General features: G+C 37.1%; 4 protein-coding genes across 6 annotated transcripts; 1 reads left to right on the plus strand and 3 right to left on the minus strand.

Moving 5' to 3' along the window:
* Positions 1–11892: 11892 nt before the first annotated feature.
* Positions 11893–15250, plus strand: LOC103869575. Of its 2 annotated transcripts, XM_033291165.1 has the most exons (2): positions 11893–12710; positions 12743–15250. In XM_033291165.1, the coding sequence occupies exons 1-2, from the start codon at positions 12617–12619 to the stop codon at positions 15124–15126; spliced, it is 2478 nt and encodes an 825-aa protein (XP_033147056.1). In that variant the 5' UTR covers positions 11893–12616; the 3' UTR covers positions 15127–15250. The 2 variants fall into 2 exon arrangements, with proteins under 2 accessions (XP_033147056.1, XP_009145903.1); XM_009147655.3 differs by having other exon boundaries at positions 11894–15250.
* LOC103869576 lies at positions 15201–16946 on the minus strand. The gene is made up of 2 exons (XM_009147656.3): positions 16388–16946; positions 15201–16299 (listed from the first exon to the last, which is right to left on the minus strand). Exon 2 carries the CDS (start codon positions 16283–16285, stop codon positions 15617–15619), a length of 669 nt encoding a protein of 222 aa, XP_009145904.1. The 5' UTR covers positions 16286–16299; positions 16388–16946; the 3' UTR covers positions 15201–15616.
* A 262-nt stretch (positions 16947–17208) lies between these two features.
* Positions 17209–19103, minus strand: LOC103869577. Its single transcript, XM_009147657.3, has 2 exons — positions 17680–19103; positions 17209–17596 (listed from the first exon to the last, which is right to left on the minus strand). Exons 1-2 carry the CDS (start codon positions 18199–18201, stop codon positions 17510–17512), a joined length of 609 nt encoding a protein of 202 aa, XP_009145905.1. The 5' UTR covers positions 18202–19103; the 3' UTR covers positions 17209–17509.
* A 283-nt stretch (positions 19104–19386) lies between these two features.
* Positions 19387–25889, minus strand: LOC103869579 (zinc finger protein BRUTUS). 2 transcript variants are annotated; one of them, XM_009147658.3, is made up of 14 exons: positions 25047–25889; positions 24646–24855; positions 24367–24561; positions 23913–24286; positions 23557–23785; positions 23242–23410; positions 21922–23139; positions 21596–21767; positions 20845–21063; positions 20616–20753; positions 20265–20499; positions 20108–20167; positions 19932–20003; positions 19387–19849 (listed from the first exon to the last, which is right to left on the minus strand). In XM_009147658.3, the coding sequence occupies exons 1-14, from the start codon at positions 25353–25355 to the stop codon at positions 19706–19708; spliced, it is 3744 nt and encodes a 1247-aa protein (XP_009145906.1). In that variant the 5' UTR covers positions 25356–25889; the 3' UTR covers positions 19387–19705. The 2 variants fall into 2 exon arrangements, with proteins under 2 accessions (XP_009145906.1, XP_009145907.1); XM_009147659.3 differs by having other exon boundaries at positions 23922–24286; positions 25047–25355.
* Positions 25890–27214: the final 1325 nt, after the last annotated feature.

The raw sequence follows: 27214 nt of genomic DNA on the forward strand, positions 1-27214 counted from the left end.
AAAATGATTGGTTAGATACTTGACTCGCAAGCTTTATATCTCTGTTGTACATTTGGATTTAATCTCCAGTTAAGAATTTTGGTTTTGTCTTAAGCTCAGAACCATACAAGTAGATGAAGGGAAAGCAGTCAAATGCATCTCTCTGTTTCTTTTGGCTTTACCTCTGGCTTGCAAAGCATCTCTTGCTAAGGTTTCTGTAGAAACGCTAATGCATCTCTGTTCACTGTATTTGGTTCATTGGTACTGTGTCAAGTACGATGATTGTCGAGGCAGACCGGTTTTGAGTTACATTGTAGGTCAGCAGTTTAAGAGCTCTTCTGTTGCTAGGGCTTCTTTGAACTCTCAGCTTACTGCAGAGTGTTTGGTGTTGTTAGAGAACGGTGCGGTCTTTGTGTTTTAACTGAACGAGAGACATTGTAATAGATTCAAAGGTTGTGAGATGAAAGTTTCTTGGGAGAATCACGAAGACAGTGAATCAGAAGAGTTGGTTAGGATGTGAGTTTGGTTGGAGGCTTGGGACTTTTATTGTTGCTCGGTCTGATGCAGTCTTTGTTATCACCAGAAGCTCTGGGAGTTGTTGTGGTGTGAGAGCTTTGTTGGAAACTGAGAATCTCAACATGGCTGGAACTGAAGAGTTTGTTTTGTTTGCCAAGGCGGGTGGTGATAGTTTTCGGTTTCTTCTAGCTTCTAGGAGCTATTTGTATCTTTGTGATTAGAGGTCAGGAGTGCCTTTGTTGAAATGGCAGCATGATGTTGAGAAGCCTTGCTTTATGGATTCTTACAGCTTGTCTGATCTCGGGTTTCAGACCGATGAATCAACTATTTCTTGCGTTATAGTAGGTTCGTTTTGGAATGCAGAGTCTCAAATGTTCTGTTATGGACCTTCTCCTTCTGTTGTGAATGATTCTTCCTCCTTGTATGTATGGGAGCTTCCACACAATCTACTCTCACCAGCTGGAAAATGTCTCTGCGGGGATTGTGCAATTAGAGAAGTGATAATGAAGGAGTCTCTCCCTGTCTGGATCGATTGGCAGAAGAAGAGAGTTCTTGTTCTTTGTTTTGGACATGAATAAGTTGCATCCAAAGGTGGAACCAGTCCTTACTTTCCATGTCACTGAGAAGTAAGAACCAAAATAGCTAACAAGACTTGAAAGAGTAATAACAGATCAATCAAGATATGCATTAGTTCCAACATTGATAGTTATCGCTTATCAGTTTAACTTATAAGTAAATCACAACTCTGATAAAGGTAATATATGTATATCTACGTGGGATATTGTTGCGGAATCTCATGCGTTAGACAAAAACATAATAAAACAGTGACTCAAATTACCAAAGGACAGACAATAGTACATACAGTAAGCTTTGTTCAGTGACTCAAATTACAAAAGGGAAATCTCACTTGTGCTTTTATTGTCCTCAAGTTGCAAAAACGAATTATTTGTTCCACCATTCTAGCTAAGAAGAAGCTAAACATAAGAAAACATGCGACTGATTTTAATTAAAAGAAAAAACACACCAAAAATATGTGATTAACAATGAGATCCATAACTTTCTCTACGTATCTACACAAAATCGTTAATTATCATCACGTTTTAAAATTAAAAGCTGAATTTCAGCAAACCTCATGGCGTATATTTCTTAACTGCATCAAGCTCAACTAAATACTTGTTATCTAAAACCTGAAACTATTTAATTACTTACAAGAGAGAACAGAAGAACGTTATAAAAGCCACACCTCCTTCCACTTTCACATATCCCCACATCACACAAATGATTCTAAGTATTGTCATATTGTTTCAGTTCCATCGATTTTTTTTGGGTTAATGACTGAATTATATATTCAATTAAAACATTACTTTTATCTCTTTTCCTATATTAAATGCGCTCAACGTTCGACGACCACCATCCAAAGAAAGAACATAATGACAACCCCTGCACCGGAGTCAGTATAGTAAAACTCAACAAAGACTCTCTCATCATAAAAAAAAAGAAACACCTTCTCCATCCATTTCCTCCTCCACAGCAGCTAAGCATAGTCAGCCGGTGATCATCTACACAAACACCCCAAAAACTATACACACTAATCCTAAAGATTTCATGGCTCTTGTTCAAAAACTCACAGGAATGTCCCACTTCGAGGAAGATTCAGGCCGCAGCGCTACGATTACCAAAGTGATCAACTGATGAAAACGTGGGAGAACATGGACATGCCAATTTGTTTATACCTATTCAGCAGTAGATGTCCCTTTGCCACCATTGCCTCAGTCCATGTATGCGGCGACGGAGATAAACAGAACGTCCTTCTCGACATTTTCTAGTGTCATGCTGATGTAGCGGCATCTCGACTACTGGTGCCAACATGATAATTATTTAAATTATCATCCTTATCGATCGTTTCTATAATTACTTTTATGTGTTTTTCTCAAGTTATGATAAACTTTAGGTTTTCCTTTTCTAGTTAGTATTTATCTATCCTATTCTTAGTTGGTTTGTGGCTTTGGATTTACTATATAAATATAGCTAAGGCTCTCATAATAATTAGACTTTTGATAATTAAAACTGAGCTTTTCTTATTGCCTTGTAAGATTCGATTAAATTCATCAAACAAACAAGAAGTTGGTCTCGAAGATGCTATCGCAAGAAACTCTTTGATTGATCCAAAAACAGGTCTCTTGAATCTCTGATTCTTCGATCGACCGTTCACCCCACTCGTATGATGCGCCACATGCATAAGAGGAACTCTTTGTCTTCTTCTTCCTATCCTGGCTTTGATGATTATATGGAATTTCACAATCTTTAACCGTACCACGTTGTTCCATAAGAAATAAGTCTTCATTTTGGTGCAAATGCAATTCCATGAAAAAATAAGTTATTGCATTATTTTCTATTTGTCTTCAAGAAAATAAATTTTGTTTTTCCCTTATTGGATTCTGAGACCATCATAAATTTCGAAATTAGTCATGATATTTTTACTTATAATTATAATTGAAATAATGTTTTCTAAGCTTATTTTGATTAATAGTTTATTGATGCAACTTTCTAGCTCTTTTTCTGAAACTATTATCTTTGAACGATCTAGAAAAAATTAAGCGCTAAAAAGTAGCATGAATAAGTGATAAACTTGGAAAATAAGGAGCAGTTATGCCATTGCCATAGTAACCAGAATTATAAAAAGAGTTGAAGATTGCATAAACCAATATTGTCGCCAGAGTTATCAGGGTACAAGGTGGGGTTGAGGTGACTTGTGACATTAAACATCTCCGTATGAATATAAATACATGACCTTGGTTTGTGTTGATGGGTATCCTTGTTCATCTCAGTAAACCAGTAGAATGATCTGTTCAATACAATGGCCTATGATTAGACAAGATGTGGTGATGATTAAGAGGTTTGGTAGTCATGAATCTCCATTTCGGTAACTTCGCATCTGGTCTTCTTCTTGTTTCTGGAAGCAGCAGCATGATATATATTATAGAGCCACACTATCTTATATCGTCATGTGACACTGTTTTTCCCTGCTTTCCCAAATCAGGACCCATTAATTGATATGAATTGAACTGGAATAGGACTTGGACCATCATCTTCAGTTGTCTCCACCTACACCTTCAGCTCTGGGTCTGAATGGTCTTTTATAAAGCCGCTGAAATTTCAACAATGTTTTTGTCGCCATATTTAGTAAACTCAGTGCTTTTGTCAAGTGGTCGAATCAGAGAAGGCCATCACAGCACTCAGATATCTTGATAACACCCTTAATCTCTTTAATTTCAAAAATGAGGCTATTTTCAAAAGAAGCAGACGTCTTCTCCAAGGCACTTTGCTCCAAACAGTGAGATGTTCTAGACTACGAGAAAAACATGAGTTTAGGATCTTATGGGAACAATTATCTTATAAATCTCCATCAACCTCATCATGTTCTTCCTCTAGCAATCTATTTAATATAGTATAACACCATCATTTTTTTTTTCTTTTTGTTAATGCAATCTCATCAATTTTTTTTTTCTTTTTTTTCCAACAAACAGAAAAATAACAGTTACTAGAAATTTATCATTGTGTTTCTTTACATGATTCAGGATCATATTATCTTAAATGTTTAACCGTGTATTATTGAAAAATCACAAGTAAAGAAAAATCCTAATTAACAACTCTTTTATTTTTCTTCTCTTCAACTATCATTTATTTTTCTTAAACATTATCGATTTTCGGTTTAATTTCTATACTACTTCAGAATTTACTATATTTAACTACAATCATTTATCATCAAATGTTTTAAATTTATATATCTAACTATATATCATCTAACATGATACATTTGACTGCACAAGGATTGACCAAACAACACTGAATGACTTCTAAAACCAAACACACCAAAATTCAGATTTGTTAAACAATTGATTTTGGAATTTGGTATCTTTAAAGTAATTTTCTAAAGTATAAAGTTCGTTTTGACGATTAGATGAGATATATGATGCAAACCAGTCTATTGAATGTAATAGTAGTGTTGATTTTGGATTAGGTTAATTAGGTAACTTAGGGTTGGTTACTCTTTCTTTTATTATGTTGGATTCTAAATAAATGTTGTTTAATAATAGTTTTGGACAAATAAAGAAGATGCACCACTCAGAGAGTTAGTCGACGGTTTTGGAAGAAATGTTTAATGGACAACTGTCGCCTCTATCATGAACCGTCCCTTCAACAGCTGTAAATCTAGATACGAGTTCCTGCTGGTAATGATTTGACTTTTATGTTTAACTTTTTTTTATTTTATAAAATACAATGATTATAATTGTTTTTGGCAGATGAATCTTGGGGATTTGATGCCGGCGAGGATTAATGAAGGCTCTAGTGAACTTCAAAGAAACAATTGAAGGTAGTAATCATAGAATTTATTTATTTTAGTTTTTTAAATTAAAGTTAAAATGGCTTATTTAAAAAAAAAAATTAATACAAACAAGTTAAGAAAAAAACTGGTGAACCAGCAAAGAAGAGAAGCTGAGACTTGAAATTTGAGTGATCGTGTTTCCCTTTAGTTTTTTTTTTTTTTTTTTGAGACTCTTGACACTTTTTTTTTTGTTGTTGTTGTGGGTTTTAGACAATTTTGAAAAGGAAAAAAAAAGTGGAAACTAAAGTTTCCCAAAAAATTACTTGCATTCTCTCTCTCTCTCTCTCTCTCTCTCTCTCTCTCTCTCTCTCTCTCTCTCTCTCTCTCTCTCTCTCTCTCTACCCTCCGATTCTCCACCGCGTCGCTCACCTAACACAGGCTCGATTTCTCACCGTCGCCGGCATCTCGATCAAATCGGGTTCGTGGAGGTTTCCACCAGAGACGACTCTGATGGAATCCGGGTAATGGGTTTGGATAGGGGTGAAGTCTTTGTGGGGGAAAGAGCGATTCTTTTCTAGAGTTTTAGAGTCATTATACGGGAAGCTCGTCTCGTCGAAGATGACATGACGTGAGAAGATGATTTTCTTTGTTGAAAGATCCATGCAGCGGTACCCTTTGTAAGGGTAACCTAAGAAAAGACATTTTGTGGATCTTGGAGAAAGTTTTTTGTGGTGAGAATGGTTGATATTAGCATAGCATAAGCAACCGAAAGTTTTTTAATGAGAATAAGAGATTGGCTTTTTGAATAATACCAAGAATGGGACTCTGTTTTGGATGACTTTTGACAGTAGAAGATTGAGGATGTGGACTGCCGTGTGTAAGGCCTCTACCCAGAAAGAAGAGGGGAGATGACTCCGCATCGCATTATTGATAGTGCGGATCATTCTTTCTGATTTACCGTTTTGTTGAGATGTGTGAGGACATAAAAAACGGAAGGTTATTCCCTTGTCTGCGAAGAAATCATGAAACTGAGAGTTGTTAAACTCACCTCCATTGTCGCATTGAAGTGATTTAATGTCTTTGCCAAACTGAGTTTTAACATAGTTGGCAAAATGAAGGAATTTTGAAAATGTTTCATGTTTATATTGCATAGGATAAACCCATAGAAAGTGAAAGTGATGATCAAGGAAGAGAACATAGTATTTGATACCACTAACACTCTGCACTGGCGAAATCCGTAAATCTGTATGCACAATATCGATAGGATGATCAACAATAGTGTTTGAATAATAAAAAGGAAGGTTTATTTGTTTTCCAAACTGGCAAGCAGGACAGATGTGAGAAGTATCACGATTATTACATGAAAAAGAATCTGAAGAAATAAGAAATTTCAACGTTTGGTCACTGGAATGTGCCAGACGTCGATGCCAGTCGGTTATTGATGCATTGAAAGCAGAGACAAGAGCCACATTATTTGAAGATGGAAGAATGGGATAGAGGTCTCATGTGGAGAATCGTCTTCTTCGTATGAAGATCCTTCACAAAAAAACCAAGAGGATCAAACTCAATAGAACATGAATTATCTTTAGTGAAACGACGAACATATATCAAGTTCTTTATAATGGAAGGAGTGACAAGAACTGAATTTAGAGAAAGAGGACGAGTTTTAGTGGGGAATGAGTGAAACCATGTGGTAATCGGGATTTTACTTCCGTTTGCAACCATTACCATTTTTCCGATGCTATTTTTAAAAACAGACTTAAGATTACCTGCAGTGTTTGACATGTGAGCGGTTGCTCGGGAGTCCATATACCAATTATTGTCCGAAGGATCCATGAGAGTCAGTGTGTTGAAGGCCTGCGCAAAATCCATTGTAGGCTCGAACTTTTGATTTCCACCGGTTTGAGTTTGTTGCTTCTGTTGTGGTATGGGACCGAGCTAGCCTGCTTGAGGGAATGGAAGCTGAGTCCATGGGTTGAACTGCTCTGGAGCCCACATTGGATAACCGCTTTGCCAGTATGGAGCGTTCCATTGGTTGAAGCTGGGTTGTTGCTGATTGTATTGGTTTCGGCCTCTACCGCGATTGCCACCTCTGCCTCTGTGTCCTCTGTTCTGATTGAACCATTGCTGTTGATGGTTCTTTGATTGTTGGTTCTTCTTTTATGTGTTGGTTTCTGTGGCAACAAGAACCTTTCTGTGGTTTCTTGCCTTTTCCAAGCCGGTCTTCTTCTAGGAGGAGCATTGACCGAGTTTCTTCAAAAGTTGGAAATGGTCGGCGATGCATGATGACATTTATGATGTCATCGTATTTTCCATTGAGACCGTTGAGAAAATAAGTCACCAGTGTTCGCTCACTCACAGGGGCATCAACATTGGCTAAGAGATCTGCGATGGATGTGAGTTCTTGGCAATAGGTATGAATCGTGAGATCACCAATTTCTTTGTTGCGGAGCTTGTGATCGAGCTATATGGCTCGTGCTTCTTTGTTGTCGCAGAAGAAATATTCCAGACGGATTCTAGATCTCCCTCTAAGTGCCTCTGGTTTTGAATGTGCTCTTGAAGAGCTCCTTTGATAGCGAACTGTAGAGCCAGAGCTTCACGAGACCATCTTGTTTCGTCCAGGCAGTGTCGTTGTCGTTTGTTGGTAGAGTGCCGTCAAGATGACCAGAGACGTCAAAGCTTTGACAGTATGTGAGGATGAGTTCCCTCCACGCATCGTAATTGACATCATCAATATCCAGGAGAACCGAAATGTGGTGTTTGATGTTGGTCACTCCATAGGCGCGCTCAAGGGGTGCAGGTGCAGCAGCCATTGGTAAGGATGTTGAGAAGATAGAAGAAGAGAAAGAGAAGGAGAGTGACGCTAGGAATTGCGTTAGAATGGTTCAGGATTGCTTAAACCCTCTGATACCATGAAAGTATATGTGTTTCCCTTGAAATGTACGTTGAGTATGAATGGTGACCAAGGAATGAAGAGAAATAATGCATTCCTTAACATTCCTAAGAAATGAAATGTACGGTCTTTGTGTGTCTGTTGACTTTCTCTATCTCCTGCGACTTTCTGATGGCAAGTTGGTTACATTTTCAGCGGCACTGTTAGGTTATCATAAGCCATAATTAGTGAGAATTGGTCTTTTAGAAAAGGATCTCAAAAATTTGTGTTCTTTTCAAGCCACTACTGTGGATAAAAAAGGAGCCAGTTTAAAAGATCCAAGTTTGTGCTTTAACAATCTGGACCATAATTTTGGATCTTTCGATATCAAAGACAAATGGCACATATTTGTGTCATCTCTGTGATCTCATTTGTTCATGCTTCAGATGCTAGCGTGTACATGTTGCATTGTTCATGCTTAAAACATGAAATCTTAGTTCATCGCTAATAGTGTCACAAGTGTTCACCGTTATCAAGCGTCTCTTGCGACATGTGGTCCTCAATGGCTTGACCTCACTATCTGAGAAGAGGCATCCAATGATGGCGTATAGTCACATGGATGTGGCGCTGTGGATATTCTGTTCTCCATGCAGTTATGCTTCGCTTCTTCAGTCCACTGCAATTTGATATGACACCTAATGGTGTATTCTTTTTACTTTCTATATTATGTTTCTTGTTTTCCCTCAATCCTCTGTTTGTGAGGTGTGTGTGATTCAGGGGACTCATTTGTTAAACTATTCGTTATTGAATACAATCAGTGTTAAAAAAAAAAAAAAAAAAAAATATTCCTTAGAAATTTTACCATTCATAAGGAATAGTTTTCCCTTTCCATTCCCTTTCATTCCTTTTATTGTAGAGAAATAATGAATTAATTTGTTCCTCGCTAAATATGATAAGGAACCATTATTCCTCATCATTCCTATAATTTCATTCTTTTTCGTTCCTTTTCTATCCATTCTCAGTGTTCTTGTAATGGTTACCTGTTAGACCCGTTGTATATTATAGTACAAAATAGTTGAGAGATCAGGAATATACTCTCGTATCTACGTAAATATAAGTGAATAATATCTTAACCATACGCAAATAGTTATCTACAAGATTAAGATCCGCGCCTTGCGTGGGATGAACATCGTATATATAAATTATTTTACGTATAATATGTTCTTATATATATATATATTGGATAATGAAAAAGTCAATAACTATTACGTATATAACTAAATTGTTGTAATACGTAAATAAATTTTATTAATCCAAACAATCAATTTTTCTATTTTCTATTTTATATAATTACATTTACATAATATATACATAGATAAAAAATATATTTTTAATATTGATATATTGTTAAATGATGTGTTCTACTTATTTGTATCTCTTATAACAAACATTTAAATCGTTGATAACAAATTTTCATTGTGCAATGTTTTTGAAAGTTTTAGTAATTTATAATTTTTAGAAACATTCAATGCAAATTTAAAATTTTAAATATTAAGTTGTTAGTATTTCTTCAGAGATTTTAGCAAAAAGAATTATTCAAAGAAAATCTCAAAATTAAAATATTTATGTATTTTCTATGGTATATAATTTAATTCAACGATATTAATATATATGAAACTTTCTACTTACATGATTTTGTAATAATTTGTATCTTGTTATAAAAAAAAGTTAAATCATGGATCATAAAAACTTTAATGTGAAATTTTTTAAAAAGTTTAAAATATAACATATATGGAAAAATCTACATTTTTATTATATGGTTAATGTGATTGTTTAATTTATTTTAGTAACTTAAAGTTAAACAAAAATAATAGAGGATACACTAATTTGAATCAAATCTTTATTATTCAAAGTCATTAATTGTCGTATATACTTTAGCCACATTAGGCAATTCAGTAATTTTTATTTAAGGAGAAAATTGAGAACATTAATAATTAATTTATGGTTAGTTTAATAAAAAAATTTATTATATATTTAGATGAATCAACATATTTCTCTAAGTATTGTAAGAATCATTGTGGTGATGATACATAGCTACCTTAAAAGTTGTAATGCTTCTCTTTTAATATATAGAGGATTTATATTAATAATGCTGATTGCTAAAAATTAGATAATATACATATAATTATGGACAAAAATATTTACTACTCACTTAAAATATATATCAAGCTTTTGGTTCTTGCATTAACAAAAGTTGCATCTAAAATTTCAAAAAAAACAACTAAATTAGTGTCTTTTTATTTTTAAAGTTTTATCTCTAAACTATTAATAGTTTAGTTTTTTTTTTAAATTAGAAAACCAGTTAAAATATATTTTAAATACAAAAAAAAACTTAAACAATGAATCATTTATTTATTTTTTTCTTCAAAATTTCAATATCCAAACCCGGCCCAAAATATCCAAACCCGAACATATAATATCCAAACCCGACTCGAAGTGTAGAAATATCCGAACGGGTTTTATACTTTTATACTGAAATACCCGATACAAACCCGAACGTGTATCCGAACGCCTACCCCTACGATATATGATCATCATTTGTATCTTGCTTGAACAAAAAAAAGTTAAACCATTGATCACAAAATTTTAAATGTGGGTTTTTTACATTTTTTAGTAATTTATAGTCGTTTTTTAAAATTCAAAATATAACATATAAGAAAAAATCGAATTTATTTATTATATGCTTAATGGGATTGTTTAATTTCTTTTAATAGTATAAAATTAAACAAAAAAGAGAGAGGTTAGAAAAATTGTTATCAAATATGTATTATTCATAATCATTAATTGCCATATATATGTTAATCATATTAGGTAATTTCGTAACTTTTATTTAAGGAAATAAAAATATTATTTCGTACACTACTAATTAATTTGATAGTTAGTTTAATAAAAATCATAGTATAGGTTTATATGGACCAACTTATTTTTCTAACAATTTTTAAGAATCATTCTCGTGAGGACATGTAGATACGAAAATATGTCGTAATGTTCTAGGATTAATATATAGGAGATATGTGCGTAATTTTTTATAATTTCTCCGTTAATGAAGGGCAACAGAGTCATTCATCATCCTCTTCCTTTTTGACCTGCGAATTAGGGCTGGGACTTCTGATATTCGGTTTGGATTCTGATAGAATCCGATCGGGTCCGGGTTTTTTGGATAAATGAATTCTATACCCAATGGGTATTTAGTAGATTTCGGTTCGGGTTTCGGATCGGATACTATTGGTTTCGGGTCGGTTCCAGATACCCGTTTTTTATTTGAATTATATGAATATTTGCAAAATAAAATAATTATATACCAGTTTTTATTTATTTTTTTATTTTTTAAGGAAAAGTAAATATAAATCGTATATATATTAGTTATATGTATTAAATACAACGAAGTTGAACTAGTCTAGTGGTATTACATTTGTTGCTTTGCCTATCCAACCCGGGTTCGATCTTCGGAAGATACAAAATTATGTTTTTTAAGCATAGAATTCGGGTTAAACGGGTACCCGTTCGGTTTCGGATAAAAACCGGAACGGAACCGATACCCATGGATAATTAACACTAATACCCATCGGATAAATAGCCTAGGACCGAAACTGAACCGAACCGGTCCATTTCGGATTGGTTCCGGTTCGGATATTCAGTTATGGATAAAAATCAAAATCCCAAGCCTACTGCGAATTTACTCTGGTTCTAAAAAAATCTGCCTCCACTTTGTTTCGCTCATACATACAGATTCTTACATAACTAGGTTAAGATCCGCGCCTTGCGCGGAATAAACATTATATATATAATATTTTTTATATATTATATGTGTCTAACATATTATGAAATAATAAATATATATTGAATAATTAAAATGACGGTAACTATTACTTATATAATTAAATTGGTGAGAACATATAAATAAATTTGATTAATCCAAAAAATATTTTTTTCTATTTGATATAGTATATAATTAAATTTAAATGATAATTACATGTATATATTTTGATCAAAAAAAAATTTACATGTATATATTATATTTTAATATTAATATTTATTAAATGTTAATTTTTATTCATTTTTTTATCATTTGTATGTGTTATAGCAAAAAATTTAAATTACTGATAACAAATTTTCACTGTGAGATTAATAGTTTAAGTGATTTATAATATTTTTAAAACTTAACTTGTCAATATTTTTCAAATTTTTTATCAAAAACAAATTGTTCACAGTAAATTTCAAAATTAAGATATTTATATATTTTTTATATGTTCATATGATTTAATTTAAAATGATATATATATATATATATCTTTTACTTTTAATACTTATTAAATGAGACTTTCAACTTATATGACTTTTTAATTATTTGCATCAAGTCATAACAAAAAGTTTAAACCATGGATCACAAAATTTGAATGTGAAATTTTTAACAATTTTAGTAATTTATAATCATTTTTAAAAATTTAAAATATAACATACAAAGAAAAAAATTAATTTTTATCATAAATACATTATTAATGTGCTTCATTATTTTCTTAAATAAAATTACGGAATTTCCTAATATGGTTAAAGTATATATATGATAATTAATGATTTTAAATAATAAAGATTTGATAAAAATAAAGATATTTTATATTATATTTGTTTAATTTTAATAAAAAGTTTATTATATATTTAGATAAACCAACATTTCTGTAAGGATGATATTATACGATACCTTTTACAAATCCAAAGAAAACAAACCCGTTTTGAAACAAAAATAAATAAAAATTTGTGAACGATTAAGGTCAAAAATAGCATCGGTTGCTCCCCGCCTCAAGCGTAACCGCCGGTTAACTGGCCGCCGTTCGCCGTCAAAAAACCTCCAATGGATGCAGTAGATGAGTGGGGACGCAAAGCCGCCGTGTACTCCGCCCGAGAACCAGTCACGCCGTTCTTCTTGCACCCATCAGATTCTCAGCTGCTCTTCTCTTCTCCCTCACTCTCTCCTCCGATTCTCCACCGCGTCCCTCACCTAACTCACGCCCGGTTTCTCACCGTCTCCGGAGGCATCCCTCCGTCGTCTTCTTCCGCAATCGAGTCCTCCTTCCGTATCCCACATCCTAACGACGAAGCCGCTAGGGTTCTCTCCTACAACCGCCTCCAGTTTCTTCCTTTCCCGGGTAAAGGTTCCGTCTTGGTGTTTTTCCCCACAGGGACTAACCTCGATCAGCTCGGGTTCGTGGTGGTTTCCGTCTCCGGTGATGACATCCGGGTCATGGGTTTGGATAAAGATGAAGCCTTTGTAGCGAAAGAGCGGTTCTTTTCTAGAGTTTTGAAGATATCAGTGCAACCCAGTAGTGATCTGAGAGTGTGCAATGATGTGGGTTACGTTATGGTTTGTTTGCTGTATTCGGTTCATTGGTACTGTGTCAAGTACGATGAGTCTCGAGGGAGGCCGGTTTTGAGTTACATTGGAGGTCAGCAGTTTAAGAGTTCTTCTGTTGCTAGCGCTTGTTGGAGCTCTCAGCTTACTGGAGAGTGTTTGGTTCTGTTAGAGAACTGCGAAGTCTATGTGTTTGAACTTAACGAGAGGCATGGCAGTGGATTCAGAGGTTGCAAGATGCAAGTTTCTTGGGAGGATCATCAAGGGAAGAGTTGGTTAGGGTGTGAGTTTGGTTGGAGGCTTGGGACTTTTATCGTTGCTCGGTCTGATGCGGTCTTTGTTATCACCAGAAGCTCTGGGAGTTGTTGTAGTGTGAGAGCTTTGTTGGAGTCTGAGAGTCTGGACATGGCTGGAACTGAAGAGTTTGTTGCGTTTTCCAAGGCGGGTAGTGACGATAGTTTTCGGTTTCTTCTTGCTTCTAGTAGCTATCTGTATCTTTGTGATCAGAGGTCAGGAGTGCCTTTGTTGAAATGGCCGCATGATGTTGAGAAGCCTTGCTTTATGGATGTCTATAGCTTGTCCGATCTCGGGTTTCGGACAGATGAATCAACTACTTCATGCGTTGTAGTAGGTTCGTTTTGGAATGCAGAGTCTCAGATGTTCTGTTATGGACCTTCTCCTTCTGTTGCAAATGATTCTTCTTCCTTGTATGTATGGGAGCTTCCACACAATCTACTCTCTCCAGCTGGTAAATGTCTCTGCGGGGATTGTGCAATTAAAGAAGTGATAATGAAAGAGTCTCTCCCTGTGTGGATTGATTGGCAGAAGAAGAGAGTTCTTGTTCTTGGCTTTGGAGTTTTAAACAAGTACCTTCCATCACTCAGTTCATCAGATGGGTTTACTTTGATTCAGTTAAAATCCTCAGGGAAGCTAGAAGCACTCAAGTTTCGTTCTTCTCCTAGCTTGGGAGGAGTAGTGACTCACAGAGACTCCACCTTGGACGAGGTGAACTTATTGTTCTTCTCTGATGATAACATATACAAACTCCCAAGACGGTTCAAATACCTCGAACTAGACTATCTCTCTGCTTACACAAAAGGGAACCTCGTCAAGTTCTTAGAATCGAGGATGAGTAAAAAGAGATCCTCAGGAGGTTCGAAGAAGAAGAGCGATCCTCTCAGCTTAACCTACCACGAGGAGCTATGCGAGAAGCTGAATCTCTGCGGGTTCGGTAGAGATAGATGCTCCTCCACAGTTACTGCAGTCTTCGACAGTATCAACTCACCAACAAGCGTTTTCGATATCGCGTTGAGAGAGACCTGGTCAAGCTTACCTATAGAGCTTTTGTTGCTTGCGTTCTCAAACTACACTGAGGTTGAAGGTGTTCTGTTAGACAAGAAGAAACCGTCTCTAGAGTTCTTATCTGTTCCTGACTTGCCACAGTTGCCGCCTTTCCTCTTCAGGAAACCGTCTCGGAGAAGCAGCAAATGGTCGAAGAAGGTGCGGCCTGGTGTTGACCTCATTGGTCCTGTTCTCCCACTCCCAGTCCTCTTAACATTACACGAGCTCCGCAACGGTTGTCTGTATTCAGAACAACAGGAGTTCTTCTCACCAGATGCAGAGTTCGCTGAGAGGTGCAACCAAATCTCCAAAGCGGCTAGTGAAATGACGAACTCAGGTGCAGGCGAGACAATCATATCACTTGACGATGACATGTGGCTTTCACAGAAGGAGAAGAAGCGGTTCATTGCTTATTCTCCCATCACAAATACGGATGATTCAGAAGAACTCACAAAGTTTGTCTCCAAAGTGCGTCGTAAAGACAGTGATGATGATGTTGTAGGTGGAGGAAGATCAGGGCTTGAGGTATTGGATGATATGTCTCCGGTAGAGATTTGCTTCGAAGAACGTGATGCAAGTTTCGATATGAAGGCTTTGTTTATGTGCAAGGCGCTTGTCTCTCAATGGCAAGATCGTTCTACTCCATATCAAGACTTTCTTTCTCAGTACCATCTCCATAAATGAGTTATAAGTACACACACACGGCTTTGTTTTGTCTTCACCGACCAGTTTTGTATGATCTGATAATTTAATTTTTATAGTATATTCATTTTTAACTTTTAAGGATAAGGAAGTGCAACTCTGTATACTGTTTTCTTCTTCTATTATGTTTTTCTAATCTTGATCATCTCTCTCCTGTGATAATATGGCAATCTTTTGTCTATCTGTAATTTGATTGTTGGCAAGAATAAGTGCAGCCAACAGCTCCCAAGGAGGATATAGCTAACTAGATTCGAAACCTGGTGCTGCCAAATCTGAGGTAGATAGCAGTGACATGATAAAATATATAAAAAGAGTAAATAACAGATCAATCAAGATTTGTATTAGTTCCAACATGCTTATCAGTTACCTTATAAGTAAATCACAACTCTGATAATGATAATAAATGTAACTAAGTGGTGTTGCAGAATCTCAAGCGTTACACAAAAACAAAATAAAAACAATGAGAGAAGTCCTACTTTGTGTTCTTGGTCTTCTTATCTTTCGAAAGTCGTAAGATAGATCCTAATCCAGACTGATACGAGCTGCAGCAGGAAGAGGGAGGACAAGCTGAAGGATCTGTTTGTGGACGTGGGGCTCCTCCATGTCTCAGCGAGCTATGCTTGTCAACGTCCCTAAGCATTGCCCTCTTCGAATTCATCACTGATCCTGTGGAAATGCTTCTTGTCAAACGAGGAAAGGAACATATAAGACTCTTCTTTATATCGCAGTTAAGGCTCGAGCTTCTACTGAAGCTCCAAAACGACTTTGATGATGTCTCTGCCACGGGAGTCTCCTTGTGGCAGTATTTTCTCGACTGTTGCGGTGATGGCAATGGCGGCGGAGGAGGAGGAGGAGGAGGAATAGAGGAGACGATAGGAGGGAGCTCGTACTTGTAACGACGTTTTGGCATGGAGGATGTTGCTTGGAAAGGAAGGATCATCCCATCAGCGAAGATCTCATCAGCTGGTGAGGAATCAAAGCTTCTTGAAGTGTGGAACTCGAATTCTGAATCTAAAAGTGTTGTGTCTCTTCTAACCACTCCTGATGGCTGTTGTTGTTGTTCAATTGTAAGTGCTTTATCTGATTGGCCGAGATCGCCCGCGAACGATATCCGCTGGTGACTTGACTCCGGAAAGATCATAATGGTCCGTTTTGCTGGAGATTTTCGAAACAAACGGTCATGTTTAGTGAGAGAATCAATGAGAAACAGAGAAATGCAATGCAGGGAAGATTGAAAACTCACCTTCGTTATGGAGGAAAGGGAAAGATGAAACTCTGCTCAGAGACTTTTGTTTTGAAGATCATAATTGTTTTAAAACGTTTAAGAGATTAAAGCTCTAAAGTCTTTATGTATTAAGAGGTTGAAAACTTCTATTAAAATAATGGATGTGGCGTGCCACTACTACAAGAGACGAAAAAAAGAACCAAAACAAAAAAAACAGTCTAAAATGAGATTTTCAAGGGTTGAATAAGTACATACCTCTGTTCTTCTACTTTGTCTTCCACCTTGAAGTTTTTTTTTTACGATATATCTTAACAGCCTGATCATGCTTCTAAAGGCGAGCTAGTTTGGATACTCTACAGACCCGATTGGTAACTGCAGTGTTTTTGACTGTAGTGAAGCACGAACATGCAAGAACAAGAAGGTTTCTGAAGATTTTTCAGATCATTATCAGGTGTATAATCAAATATGCAAAACGTAATTGCAGGAAAGAAGCAAGTGTCCCAGCTAAGATGTTCAATAAAATACAACAATATTTGTAACTTAACTTACCCAAGAGAAAGAGAAAGGAAGCTGTCTGAAACCTTTGACATGTTGTAAAAGGAATCTTGGTCTGAGCCCTGCAAAGTTGTCAAAATATCTAACAGCAGAGACATTGTTTGCTCAGCAGAGTTTCTTGACACAAAAATGCTCAATCTTAGCAAAGATAATCTTTTTTTTTTTGCATAATCTTAATACCATTCAAGTTACTTCCGAGCTGCTGATAGTAGGGACAAAAAAAATACTAAATAGAAAATAAGACGTAAAGAAAGTTGCAGAGAGCTGCATTGTTGATTAACAGAAAAAAGAAACAGCTGGAGATTCCATAGCCATGGAGAGATTACAATTAGCTTTTGGTAATGAAAAAAACACCAGTTGTCTCTCTCTTTTACAATAGAAGGAGTAAAATGTCTTGGGACATTGCTACATTCACTAAAGAACTGTTGGCCACATTGACATTGCTACTACATTCTTTTTGCTTCCTTTTTTTTTACAACAAAAGAAAATATTGAGAAAAGTAGAAAAAACAAACACAAAGATTGATACACAAAAGAAGAAGAATGAATGGTCTTGGGGACTCCCAAATTCAAGAAAACCTTACAATCAAGTTTCAGCAGCAGCAGCAGCCTCAGGGACGTCGTAAGAGCCTGCCGTTACTTCTTCCCCTAACCACAATCCAGGAAACAGAGTCTGCAAACCATTAAACCGTTAAAGCAACAAAAAAGCAAAACACACATCAAGAAAAAAGGAGGGAACTTTATAATAATAATTACATTCATTTGCTTCTGAACAAGTCTGGGTCTCTTCTTTGGTCTACGAGGAGGCTTTTTACCAATCAAGGCTGTGAAATCCTCTTCGATCTCTTCTCTCAACAAACAAACAGAGAATTTCAGTTTCTCCGATCCATCACCACCTCCTTCACCACCTCTCTTGACTCCGCCAATTTCATTTGTGATGATCATCCTCGTGGTGGTGGTCGTGGGGTCGTCTCCGCCACCAGGCTCGTTACAAGCAGCTCTCCTCGTCCTCAGATTCCACGGCCTAGCTGCTGCTGCAGCATCTCCATTCCCCAAAGCAGAGACCTTTGGCTGAGCAGACTCTCCTCCTCCAGCTCCGGGGAGAGAGGGAGATCCGTGATTGGCGCGATCGGGAGAAGGAGAGGAGGAGGAGGAAGAAGGGAGCTTGACGCACCTGAGGAATCTCTGCTGACCCCATCGGAGATAAGGTAAGGTGAAGTTGTGGAGGCGTTTGGATCTCTCCGGCGGGGGAGGTGGAGGCGGGGGAGGGAACTCCATTTGGATTGGATTGATTTGATTGAAGAAATGATTCCTTTTGGTGAGAGCTTTCCTTTGGAGCAAAGTTCAAAGTTTTCGTTTTTTGTTTGTTTTGGTTGTTGTGTTGTGTGAATATTTATTCTGGAGAAATTTTTACTTTTTTGGTTCGAATTATTCGGGGAAGAGGAGAGAGAATGTTTGGGACGCGATTGTAACGTTCTACTTTTTACTTGATCGATTGTTTTTTCAGACTCCGGCTAAATTCAGTATTTGTTTATTAGTACTATAAAATACGTACTCCCCCATATTCGAAAATTTAGAGGAATTTTTTTATAAAAAAAAAAATCTGTTAAGTGATGGTTAATAATGTTTTCGTAAAGGTTATTAAAATTTAAAATAGGGACGTGTGTACTTTATTAACATTCAACTTTCTTGTAATCATAAACCAGAAGTGAGATTAATACTCATAAATTCTGCCCAAGTTTTCTTACCAATTTAATATACAAATGCATGACCTCGACGGTCTATGGAGAAAGAGATTCAACTGAGCATCAAGTTCTAACACTAGAGACTAAGAATTTTTCATTGAAAATGAACCACCGTTGCATACTTGCATGCCCCAGTATATCGTGATGGGGATATGCATCAATGGTTTACTGTATTATCAAGTATTGGTCAGCGGGGCGTTGCTCAAAAAAAGGTCAGCGGGGCTGAACAGATCATGGGACGAAAATCCATGGTTATTTGTATCATCAATACTTGGCTAATAGGCATTTATGTGGTATTATAGTGCAATTCAACTTTTGTAAACTGCAAGAATAAAATCAAGTTACATTTTGTCAGATGGGTTTGAGAAATTTACTAGACAAAGTAGTTGTTTGAGTTGTATGTTCTGAAAAACATGAATGGTCAAGGCTCAAAGCATATATATGTATTGCCCCTTTTGTGGTGGCAAATCCGGAGTTATCCTTTGTTGAAATGACTCGTACGTTTGAAATTGTGTTGTCGTCGAGAGGAATACTATCTGAAACCCAAGGAATGGATGCGTCTAAGAATTGAATGGTTCACACCTCTATATACCCACATAGAGGCCAAGAAGCTTCGGGAATGTTTTGGGATAAATTTAATTTGAGATTTTGTAACAGATCATGAGCTAATTACTTAAAATGCTCATTCTATATAAATAAAATGCTACTATTTACACCCTTCAAAGAAAATATCAGCTTATGCAAGGAAAATAAATAACAAATAACAGACATGTTCAGACAGGAGGGATGATATGGGGGATGTTCCAGAAACAAGAGAGCTTTTCCCAAAAGCCAAAATGTATGGTGGTAACCTAATATCAGACTCTTCAAAAATCTTTAACATCTCAGAGAGACTATACAAATAAAAATTCTATCAACGGGCTTTTTTGTTATACGAAACCTTCTTCACCACATCGTTGTGCGAAACAGAAAGCGAAACCCACAAACGAAAGAGAAAAAAAAAGTGAAACGGGAGTTGAAAACATCTCACATTGTTTTCAGGATGAGGTTGAGCAGTCTGGGACGGTTGTTGTTTCTGATCTGATCACACGGGTGTTGTAAGAACCGCAGGTGCCGCATTTATGGTACAACCAATGGAACCGTGTCGTTCCTTTGCGTTCACAGTCATTACATAGAATGTCCTGAAACATTTGTTTGTTTGTGAGTACGTCATAGAATGAATTAGACTAGAGTTAAAAAAACAGCAGTTTTAGTTTTTCTCACCTGACAGCGATCTTTGTATTCTTCTGGAAGTTCTTCTGCTGCTAACAGTGCATCAAGCATACCGAAATAAACCTGCAGAGTTTGAGAAAGAAACGAAGAAGAGAATGTTTAGGTGAATAATATATGCAATGATGTTGTATGAGAGATTACGCTCTGACAGACAAGGAATAATTTACCGCCATATCTCCTAGTGATTTTCCACAGATTGGACATGTGTAGTGGCTGCAAGTGTAAGCCTGAAAATGACCACAGAAACAGCGAAGTGTTTTGATTTAAGGCGATACAAGGTAAACCTACGTTTAATGGAGAAAAAATAAAGAGAGATTTGCAAACCTGGAAGCAAGCTGAGTGCATGTAGTGACCACATGGTAAGGCTCTGACTGCTTCACTCGAAGTGAAAAGAAATTCACAGCATATGGGGCAATTCGTCTCGAGGCTTTTCTCCAGACACTTGTGGTTTACTAACTTCATCCCCAGGCAACAGTTACATGTCATGCAATGGAAATAATCAATTCCTAATCCCTCACCGACCCGGCAAAGGTTGCAGAATGGACAATGGTAAACAGCTCTGAAAAGAATATAATAGTTTCTAAATGTTAGAATAGCTGCTCAAGTTTGATATTTTAACAAACGCAAATGTAGCGATTGGTTATTATATAGATCAAATTGTTGGGTTTTGCTTACCTTTCATCATCGAAAAGTTTGCAAATGCTGCAATAGTGCTTTGCCATTGGGAATCCTTCGCATGAAGGCGTTGTGCAAATGGGGCCACAAGGTTGCACCTTCAGGCACCGCATGCAGAGCATTTCCGTCACCAATTTTCTGTTTGTTCCAAATATACAATCATATCACTGAGAAACAAACATGAAGAAAGTGTTCAATTTGAGTAGGGGAGATTTGTATAAGATCTTACCTATCCATGGAGTGGTCGCTTACTTTGTCATGGCAAAACCTACAAGTGAACAACTGACCACAACAAGCAGCCCGAAGCTTGCAGTTACGCTTGTAATGCTCGCATCCAAATATCTGCTTCTCGGGATCTCTAAAAGACGGGAAACATCCAAGTGCAACATCACCATTTAAAGCAGTTTCTGTTTCCTTGGGTAACTTTTGCTGAGCCGCTATCCATCGACTGATAAAAGCATTCACAATCGAAATGTAAAATGAATGTTATTCTAGGAAAAAAAAGGGTTTTAGGTATGAGGGAGATGTGAATGAGATTATAGATTAGCTATCGTTCAGAAAATTGTTCAATGGAGGACATGCAGATATATATATATATATATATATATATATATATATATATATATATATAATAAAATATACACAAGTTCGTTTTGGATCGGGAAACCAGGATAGACAAGAGTACTAGATGATACGTATCATTTGTATAGTTTAGATATCGTTAGATACTATTCTCAGTATATTCTCCTAGAATCACTCGCCCGTATGTATTATATAATCACGTATCAATACAATGATCAATTCAATTCAAGGGAACCAAGATTACTTACAAAGAGGACCCTTGTTCTGCCACTTTGTAAGTTTTTTGTTTTCAAGTAATACAGGGGATTATATTTTTGGGGCTCTACGTTTACGTCAGGCATGCACGAAAATGTGGAATTACGGATATATGCAGGGAAATAGTGAAAAAAAAGTCAGACCTGGTCCTCCAATTTTGTACTAGATAATCTTTTCTCCTTGGATCAAGTGTTGTGTCCTGATAAACCTTCCTGATTTCAGCCTCTAGTTCGTTCTGATTCATGCGGAAAATATCTTTCCAACCCGGCTTAAAAAGTTGACCAGTTTGGTCCAAGACTTCTTGATGATCATTATCTATATGAAAAATAAACTTGACATAAGCGAACCAAGCTTAGCAGAGAGAAACTAGCCAACCAAAGTATGAACTATGAAGTCACAAACATCTATGGTCTACATAAAAGCCAGCTAGATGTTAAGTTGGTGAAAAATAGTTAGCCAATTGCTTTACCTCTGTGTAGACTAGGTTTGGTTCTTTCCATTGAGGATGAGTCGGGTGATCCTTTCCAGCATTCGTTGAGCCATTCATCGAACATTGTGTTCTTGGTTGCCTGCTTCCATGTATCCATCATTCTGTTTTGCTCATCTTCAGAAAGTGCGGAAGTCACCCATGGCAACATGGATTGAAGAACTTCAGCACCCGTTGTCCCGATTATACGACCCACAATCTTGTCTTGCTCTTGAATGGAGAAATGTTTGTCAAATAGAGGCCAGAGCTCCAGTTCCTCCAAGAATATATGTTGATCCAGTGTGATCTTAATGGATTTGCACATCCCTTGAAGCTTTGTAGCCAGTTCGTTGTACTTCTTCTTGCAGTCACCACTGTCAATATCAGCCTGAACAATGTCAGTTTGAGTTGTGTCCTCCACCATAGAATCAGTCTGTAACTTCTCATGAAGAACTGAAAGCTCAGTAAGAACACTGTAAATATCTCCAAACAACTTTTCCTCATGTTTATGGTCGAGCGTGTAAGAGTGGCTGACATTGTGAAGCGTCTCCTTCGACTCCAAAGCTGGAAAGAGGATATCATCTTCTGCATTACTATGAGCCTTGTAGAAACCCCAGAGTAGGTGAAATCGACCTATGAACTGACGAATAAACGTTTCATCGCAATCAATGAGCTTTCCAGATTCTACATCAAGAAACTCCAGATCTTTGCTTATGGCCTTGTGAAACTTGAATATTGTAGCAACTGGCCGCTCGGCATGTCCAGTATCAAAGCTGTTGCTATCCATTTCCCAACCAAAGAGGCTAGAATTAAGAGCGGGCGCAGCAGAGTTTAGCGAAGAAGATCTCATAGATTTAGCTGCTGGAAGGGAACCAAGTCCCAGACAATCACTGTTAACTCCGAGATCCGGAACACAGCATGACCTGCCATTTCCATTTGCGACTTCTGAAGAGTGGGGGGTGGCATTTTGTCCACAAGACGACACAACAGTTCGCTTAGCTGGCCTTTTATCCTGATGCTGGCAACACGCTTTTATACTCCTACTCGGGCATGGCAAAGACACACAAGCATTACATGACTGAAGGTAGACTTCTTCAATGTTGCTTAGTGTTTTAGCAGGGCATGAACCATTCGCCTTTGGAGACAAGCATTCCCCCGCTTTGCGTCCTTTGCATGCCCAACCAGAGAAAAGAGTAACGAGAGCAGCATCCGATTTAGGTGCTGAGCCCACAACAAAAACATGTAATCGTACAAGATTGTAAGTCGCTAATAATTTTTTTTAAAAGGTGAAGTTTAGTCAAGAATGAAAAAAGAAGACCGTACCTCCAGCTTGCAAATTCTTCAGAAAATTCTTTGCTTCATCTTCTGTTAACGATGCAGTCAACCATGGCAAAACACGTTCAATTAATCTTAAGGGCATTATGCACAGGCTTTGGTAGAGAATCTCTTGTTGTCTTTTAAAGCTGAAGTTCTTTCGTGCAAGGGGCAGCACCTGCAAATATTGTGAAGTTAGCTGACATCCTAAATTGGCATCTTGGATCTTCATAGCCAACTGATCTTATGCCGAACTTTCATAGTTTCACTTGTTAACAATTGTTAACAAGAGTATATGTCACAACACTTAGGGGAAAAGTCCACCTGAATTTCCTCGTTGTGGAAGTGCCTTTGAATAGTTTCCATTATTTGATCCGCATGTGAGCACAGCTTGGTGTAAAATTCAGCAGCAGAAGTAGAAGAGGCTCCAGCACTTTTGATTTTTTCAATTAAGCACCGGAACTCGTTAAACTGGTTTTCTTCTTCATCGTGCTCCTCGGAAAATGAAAACTCCCCATCTACTGCTGGAAATATGATCTTATCCTCTGCAAGACTGCAACGACAAAATAATAGTGTACCATCTCAGAAAATCTAAGAGAACTCCACTTAGAATCATAACGATCTCATGCAGAAAACGTGGTTAAGCATGAAAATAGGAAAGATGAGCAAAATTCACATACAATAAATACCTGTGAAAGATGCATACTTCAGCAATATACTGCAAGCGTTCATCAAATGCAGATAAATCCGAAAAATCTCCAGACAGCTGAATTTTCCTAGCCTCATCAGCTATATCCTTCATCTCCTTGTTGATTGACTTGTGCCAAATTTTTATCTCATCAATTGGGTGCATAGGAGCATCAGGAGCTTCATACTCGGTAAGCTCTGGATACTTTCTCTTCCCGGCCTTGGATCCCTCACATGCGCACTGGGCTCTACTAGTTTTGCACGGAAGCATGCTGCTAGAAGAATCTAGACAACACTGGAACGAAGAATCCTCTACACCACGCGAAGCCGCAGTATCGCTTTTCCCTCCCAACCAGGTGAAAATAACCTTCATCAGAGAAAAAATATCAAACAACAACTCCAAAAGTCATTTCAACTTTTAAAGTCGGATCTCATATCAGAACTTACTTGCTGAAGGAGCTTTTCGCCAGGAACTATCTTGCTCAAGCACATCTGCATCTCCTTGCTTTCATCAATTGAAATGGAGGAAGCCAGCCACGGAAGAAACACGGCAAGCATATTCACAGGAATGCTGCAGAGAAACCTCCACACTATGTAAGCTTGCTCCTCGTGCTTAAACTTCTCAATAAGTAACGGGAACACCTATCAGCAAGCAAAAAGAAACTCTTTTTAATAAAGGCCAATGCGTAATCCTAAGAACTTGCTCTGTGAATAATAAAACGTTACCTGTTTCTGTTCTTTAGCCAAGTGCTGGCTAACAGATGTCTTAAGTGCTCCAGTACTGCTCGCCAACTCCCTCCGATAACTCTCATCTATCTCCGTGGCGGAATTAAGCAGCTCAAAAAGATGATCGAAGAGGGTGCCTTCACCTTGGTGCTCAAGAGAATACGTCTGCGCTACGTTCTTCACGCGTATGTCAAGAGCTGAAAAGATCACCTGCATCCACAGATATATATATACAACCGTCAAGAGCTTCTCCTCATAACACACATAACCTCCAACAGATTCCAAAATCTTCAAAGCACTCATCAGAATCAAGAAATGTAAAAATCAAAGCAAAGACGCTTTACAAATTGTGATTTTCGAATGTTTCCACAGAGAGAAGAGAGCCAGCTTTTTGGCATTACCTCGTCTTCGGCATTGCAGTGATGCTTATAGATCGATCTAAGGAACCGATACCGTTCACGGAGGAGACGGAGATCAACGTGGTGACCTGTAGCAAACTCAAGCGCCAGCCTATGAAGCGATTCGAGCTCACTGCATACCGCCTTGTGAAAGAAGAGGAAAATCAGGATCGGAGAAATCTCCTCCGCGTCCTCCGTGAACGTACTCGCCGCAGAAGAAGGTACGCTGCTCGTAAGCACCGTGGTTGATGAAGACGCTACTCCTCCTCCGCCGCCTCTCGCCGCCTCAAAGTCCGGCAACGGCGTCGCCATTTCGTGTCCGTGAAAGAAATCTCCGCCACTCGATTCTACTTCCGTCTTCTACAACCGTCGATTTTTTGAAATCTGAGCTCGTGAATTATGTGTGGTTGTATTCAACGGAGACGATGGGAAGGAGAAAGAAAGGTCGAGGTGTTGTCTGATATCGATTTTGATTTTGATTTTGCTTTCTTTTTTAATTTTTGGATTATAATCGAAAAAAAATACTTTTAACTGTTTAAATTTTAAAATATACGACCTTTGAAAATGTTTTTATATACGACTTAAATAATGGATAAAGGAGCTTGGGGATTGGGTGGGTGTTTCTTATACAAGGTTTCGTAGCACGTGGCCATTACCATCGCCACGTTGGATGCTTGGATGCTGATGTAACCAACTCAGGTTGGCACGTGACTGGTTGCCTCTCGACACGTACGAGCGTACTGCTTACCTATGAACGCTAATGGTCCGCGGGACAGGGACGCTGGTTCCCGGAGGATAAGGACTTTATGTAATGAATCTATGATGAAGATGAGGGGCAAAAAAGGTACTTCGAGATGCTTATATGGAATTCGAGTAGGTTTTGTTTAAAAATAATGTGATAATGTTGACCTCTTTTTGATTTAAAGAGAATATCAAATAAATTGATAATGTTTGAGGTTTAGCTTTCAATTCCAAAGAAAAGATGAATTTTGCTTTGAAGTTTTATAGAATATTAGTACTAATCCAGTTAACAAAGATTCGTATTTTGTTCTAAACTTGTTTTTAATATTGAGGAATGACAGAGAGATGGTTGTGGAGCACCCATTCGTAATCTAAAGGAGCCACATAGCTTCTCCAACCACTGATTAAACTATTGCTTAGCGGTTTTGCTTTAATTGATTAGTGCAATTATACAAAGGTTTGATCATTTTATTTTAATTGAGTTGCATGTGCTCTAAGGTTTACTAGATTTTAGTGAATTGATTTTGGGAACATTATAATAATATTGTAAACATTTTTAAAAAAAGTTGACAGAAGATGGTGATTTGGTGAATGTGAAAAAGAGGGTTACAAAGAGAGGAAGTGGTGAAAAGTAAAGACACAAGAGGGACGTGTGGGAAGTGTGGCGACAATTAGGTAGCAACAAGTTCCACTCGCGCTCTCTTCTCCACAACACATTCCCTTTTATTTGTTCTTCAAGCATATAAGAAAAACACAAACATTTATTATGGGACCATTTCAATAATGTATATTCAATATTCTTTTCCTCGATTTCACAACAACTTAATTACTTTATAAGTAGAACAAATTAACAACACGCCGTTCTTGACTTTAAGTAACAATAAAAAAAGAGATTAGTCAAAGTAAAAGTATGTATGCATTTCAACGTTATTCCACGTAATTTTGTACGGTGACCTTTACAACCCTTGAGAAATTATAATAATATATATCATCTAAAATTTACTTTAAATCCTAAAGGATCATAGTCATAGATGCATCTATAAGAGTTGAATAATTGTTCTAAAAAAAGGGTTGAATAATCACAGTGTTCTTTAAATATTAGTATATGATCATAGTCATAGATGTTTTTATTTTTTCTACAATTAATGCATGAATGAGGCATCTACCAGAGTGCATACAACCCATGATCGTGATCATACGGCTGAATCATTAGAGCAAGTATATAGTTTAAAAGTTTATACTAACTAATTTTTATAATTTTTATTTTTATAGTATTTAGTTGGTTTTTGTTCCTAATTATGTGGAATTATAAGTATCATCGTGCAAGTGTTGTATAATGCAATGGGTTGGCTTTTATGATCCATCATTCTCTTTTCATTTATCCTTTTTCCTCAATTCCTTTTCTCGTCAAAGGATAATGTCTATCTATT

This window comes from Brassica rapa, chromosome A05 (genome assembly GCF_000309985.2).
Source record: "Brassica rapa cultivar Chiifu-401-42 chromosome A05, CAAS_Brap_v3.01, whole genome shotgun sequence".
Classification (NCBI taxonomy): domain Eukaryota; kingdom Viridiplantae; phylum Streptophyta; class Magnoliopsida; order Brassicales; family Brassicaceae; genus Brassica; species Brassica rapa.

Bases quoted from the DNA above. Each gene is read 5' to 3' on its own strand.
- LOC103869577 (XM_009147657.3), bottom strand. From the start codon at position 18,201: ATGGAGTTCCCTCCCCCGCCTCCACCTCCCCCGCCGGAGAGATCCAAA. The intron at 17,597-17,679 runs GTAATTATTATT...AATGGTTTGCAG, and splicing joins TTGTTCAGAAGCAAATGAAT to ACTCTGTTTCCTGGATTGTG.
- LOC103869579 (XM_009147658.3), bottom strand. From the start codon at position 25,355: ATGGCGACGCCGTTGCCGGACTTTGAGGCGGCGAGAGGCGGCGGAGGA. The intron at 24,287-24,366 runs GTAAGTTCTGAT...TCTCTGATGAAG, and splicing joins GCGAAAAGCTCCTTCAGCAA to GTTATTTTCACCTGGTTGGG. The intron at 23,140-23,241 runs GTACGGTCTTCT...TTGTGGGCTCAG, and splicing joins GAAGAATTTGCAAGCTGGAG to CACCTAAATCGGATGCTGCT.
- LOC103869576 (XM_009147656.3), bottom strand. From the start codon at position 16,285: ATGATCTTTCCGGAGTCAAGTCACCAGCGGATATCGTTCGCGGGCGAT.
- LOC103869575 (XM_009147655.3), top strand. From the start codon at position 12,604: ATGGATGCAGTAGATGAGTGGGGACGCAAAGCCGCCGTGTACTCCGCC.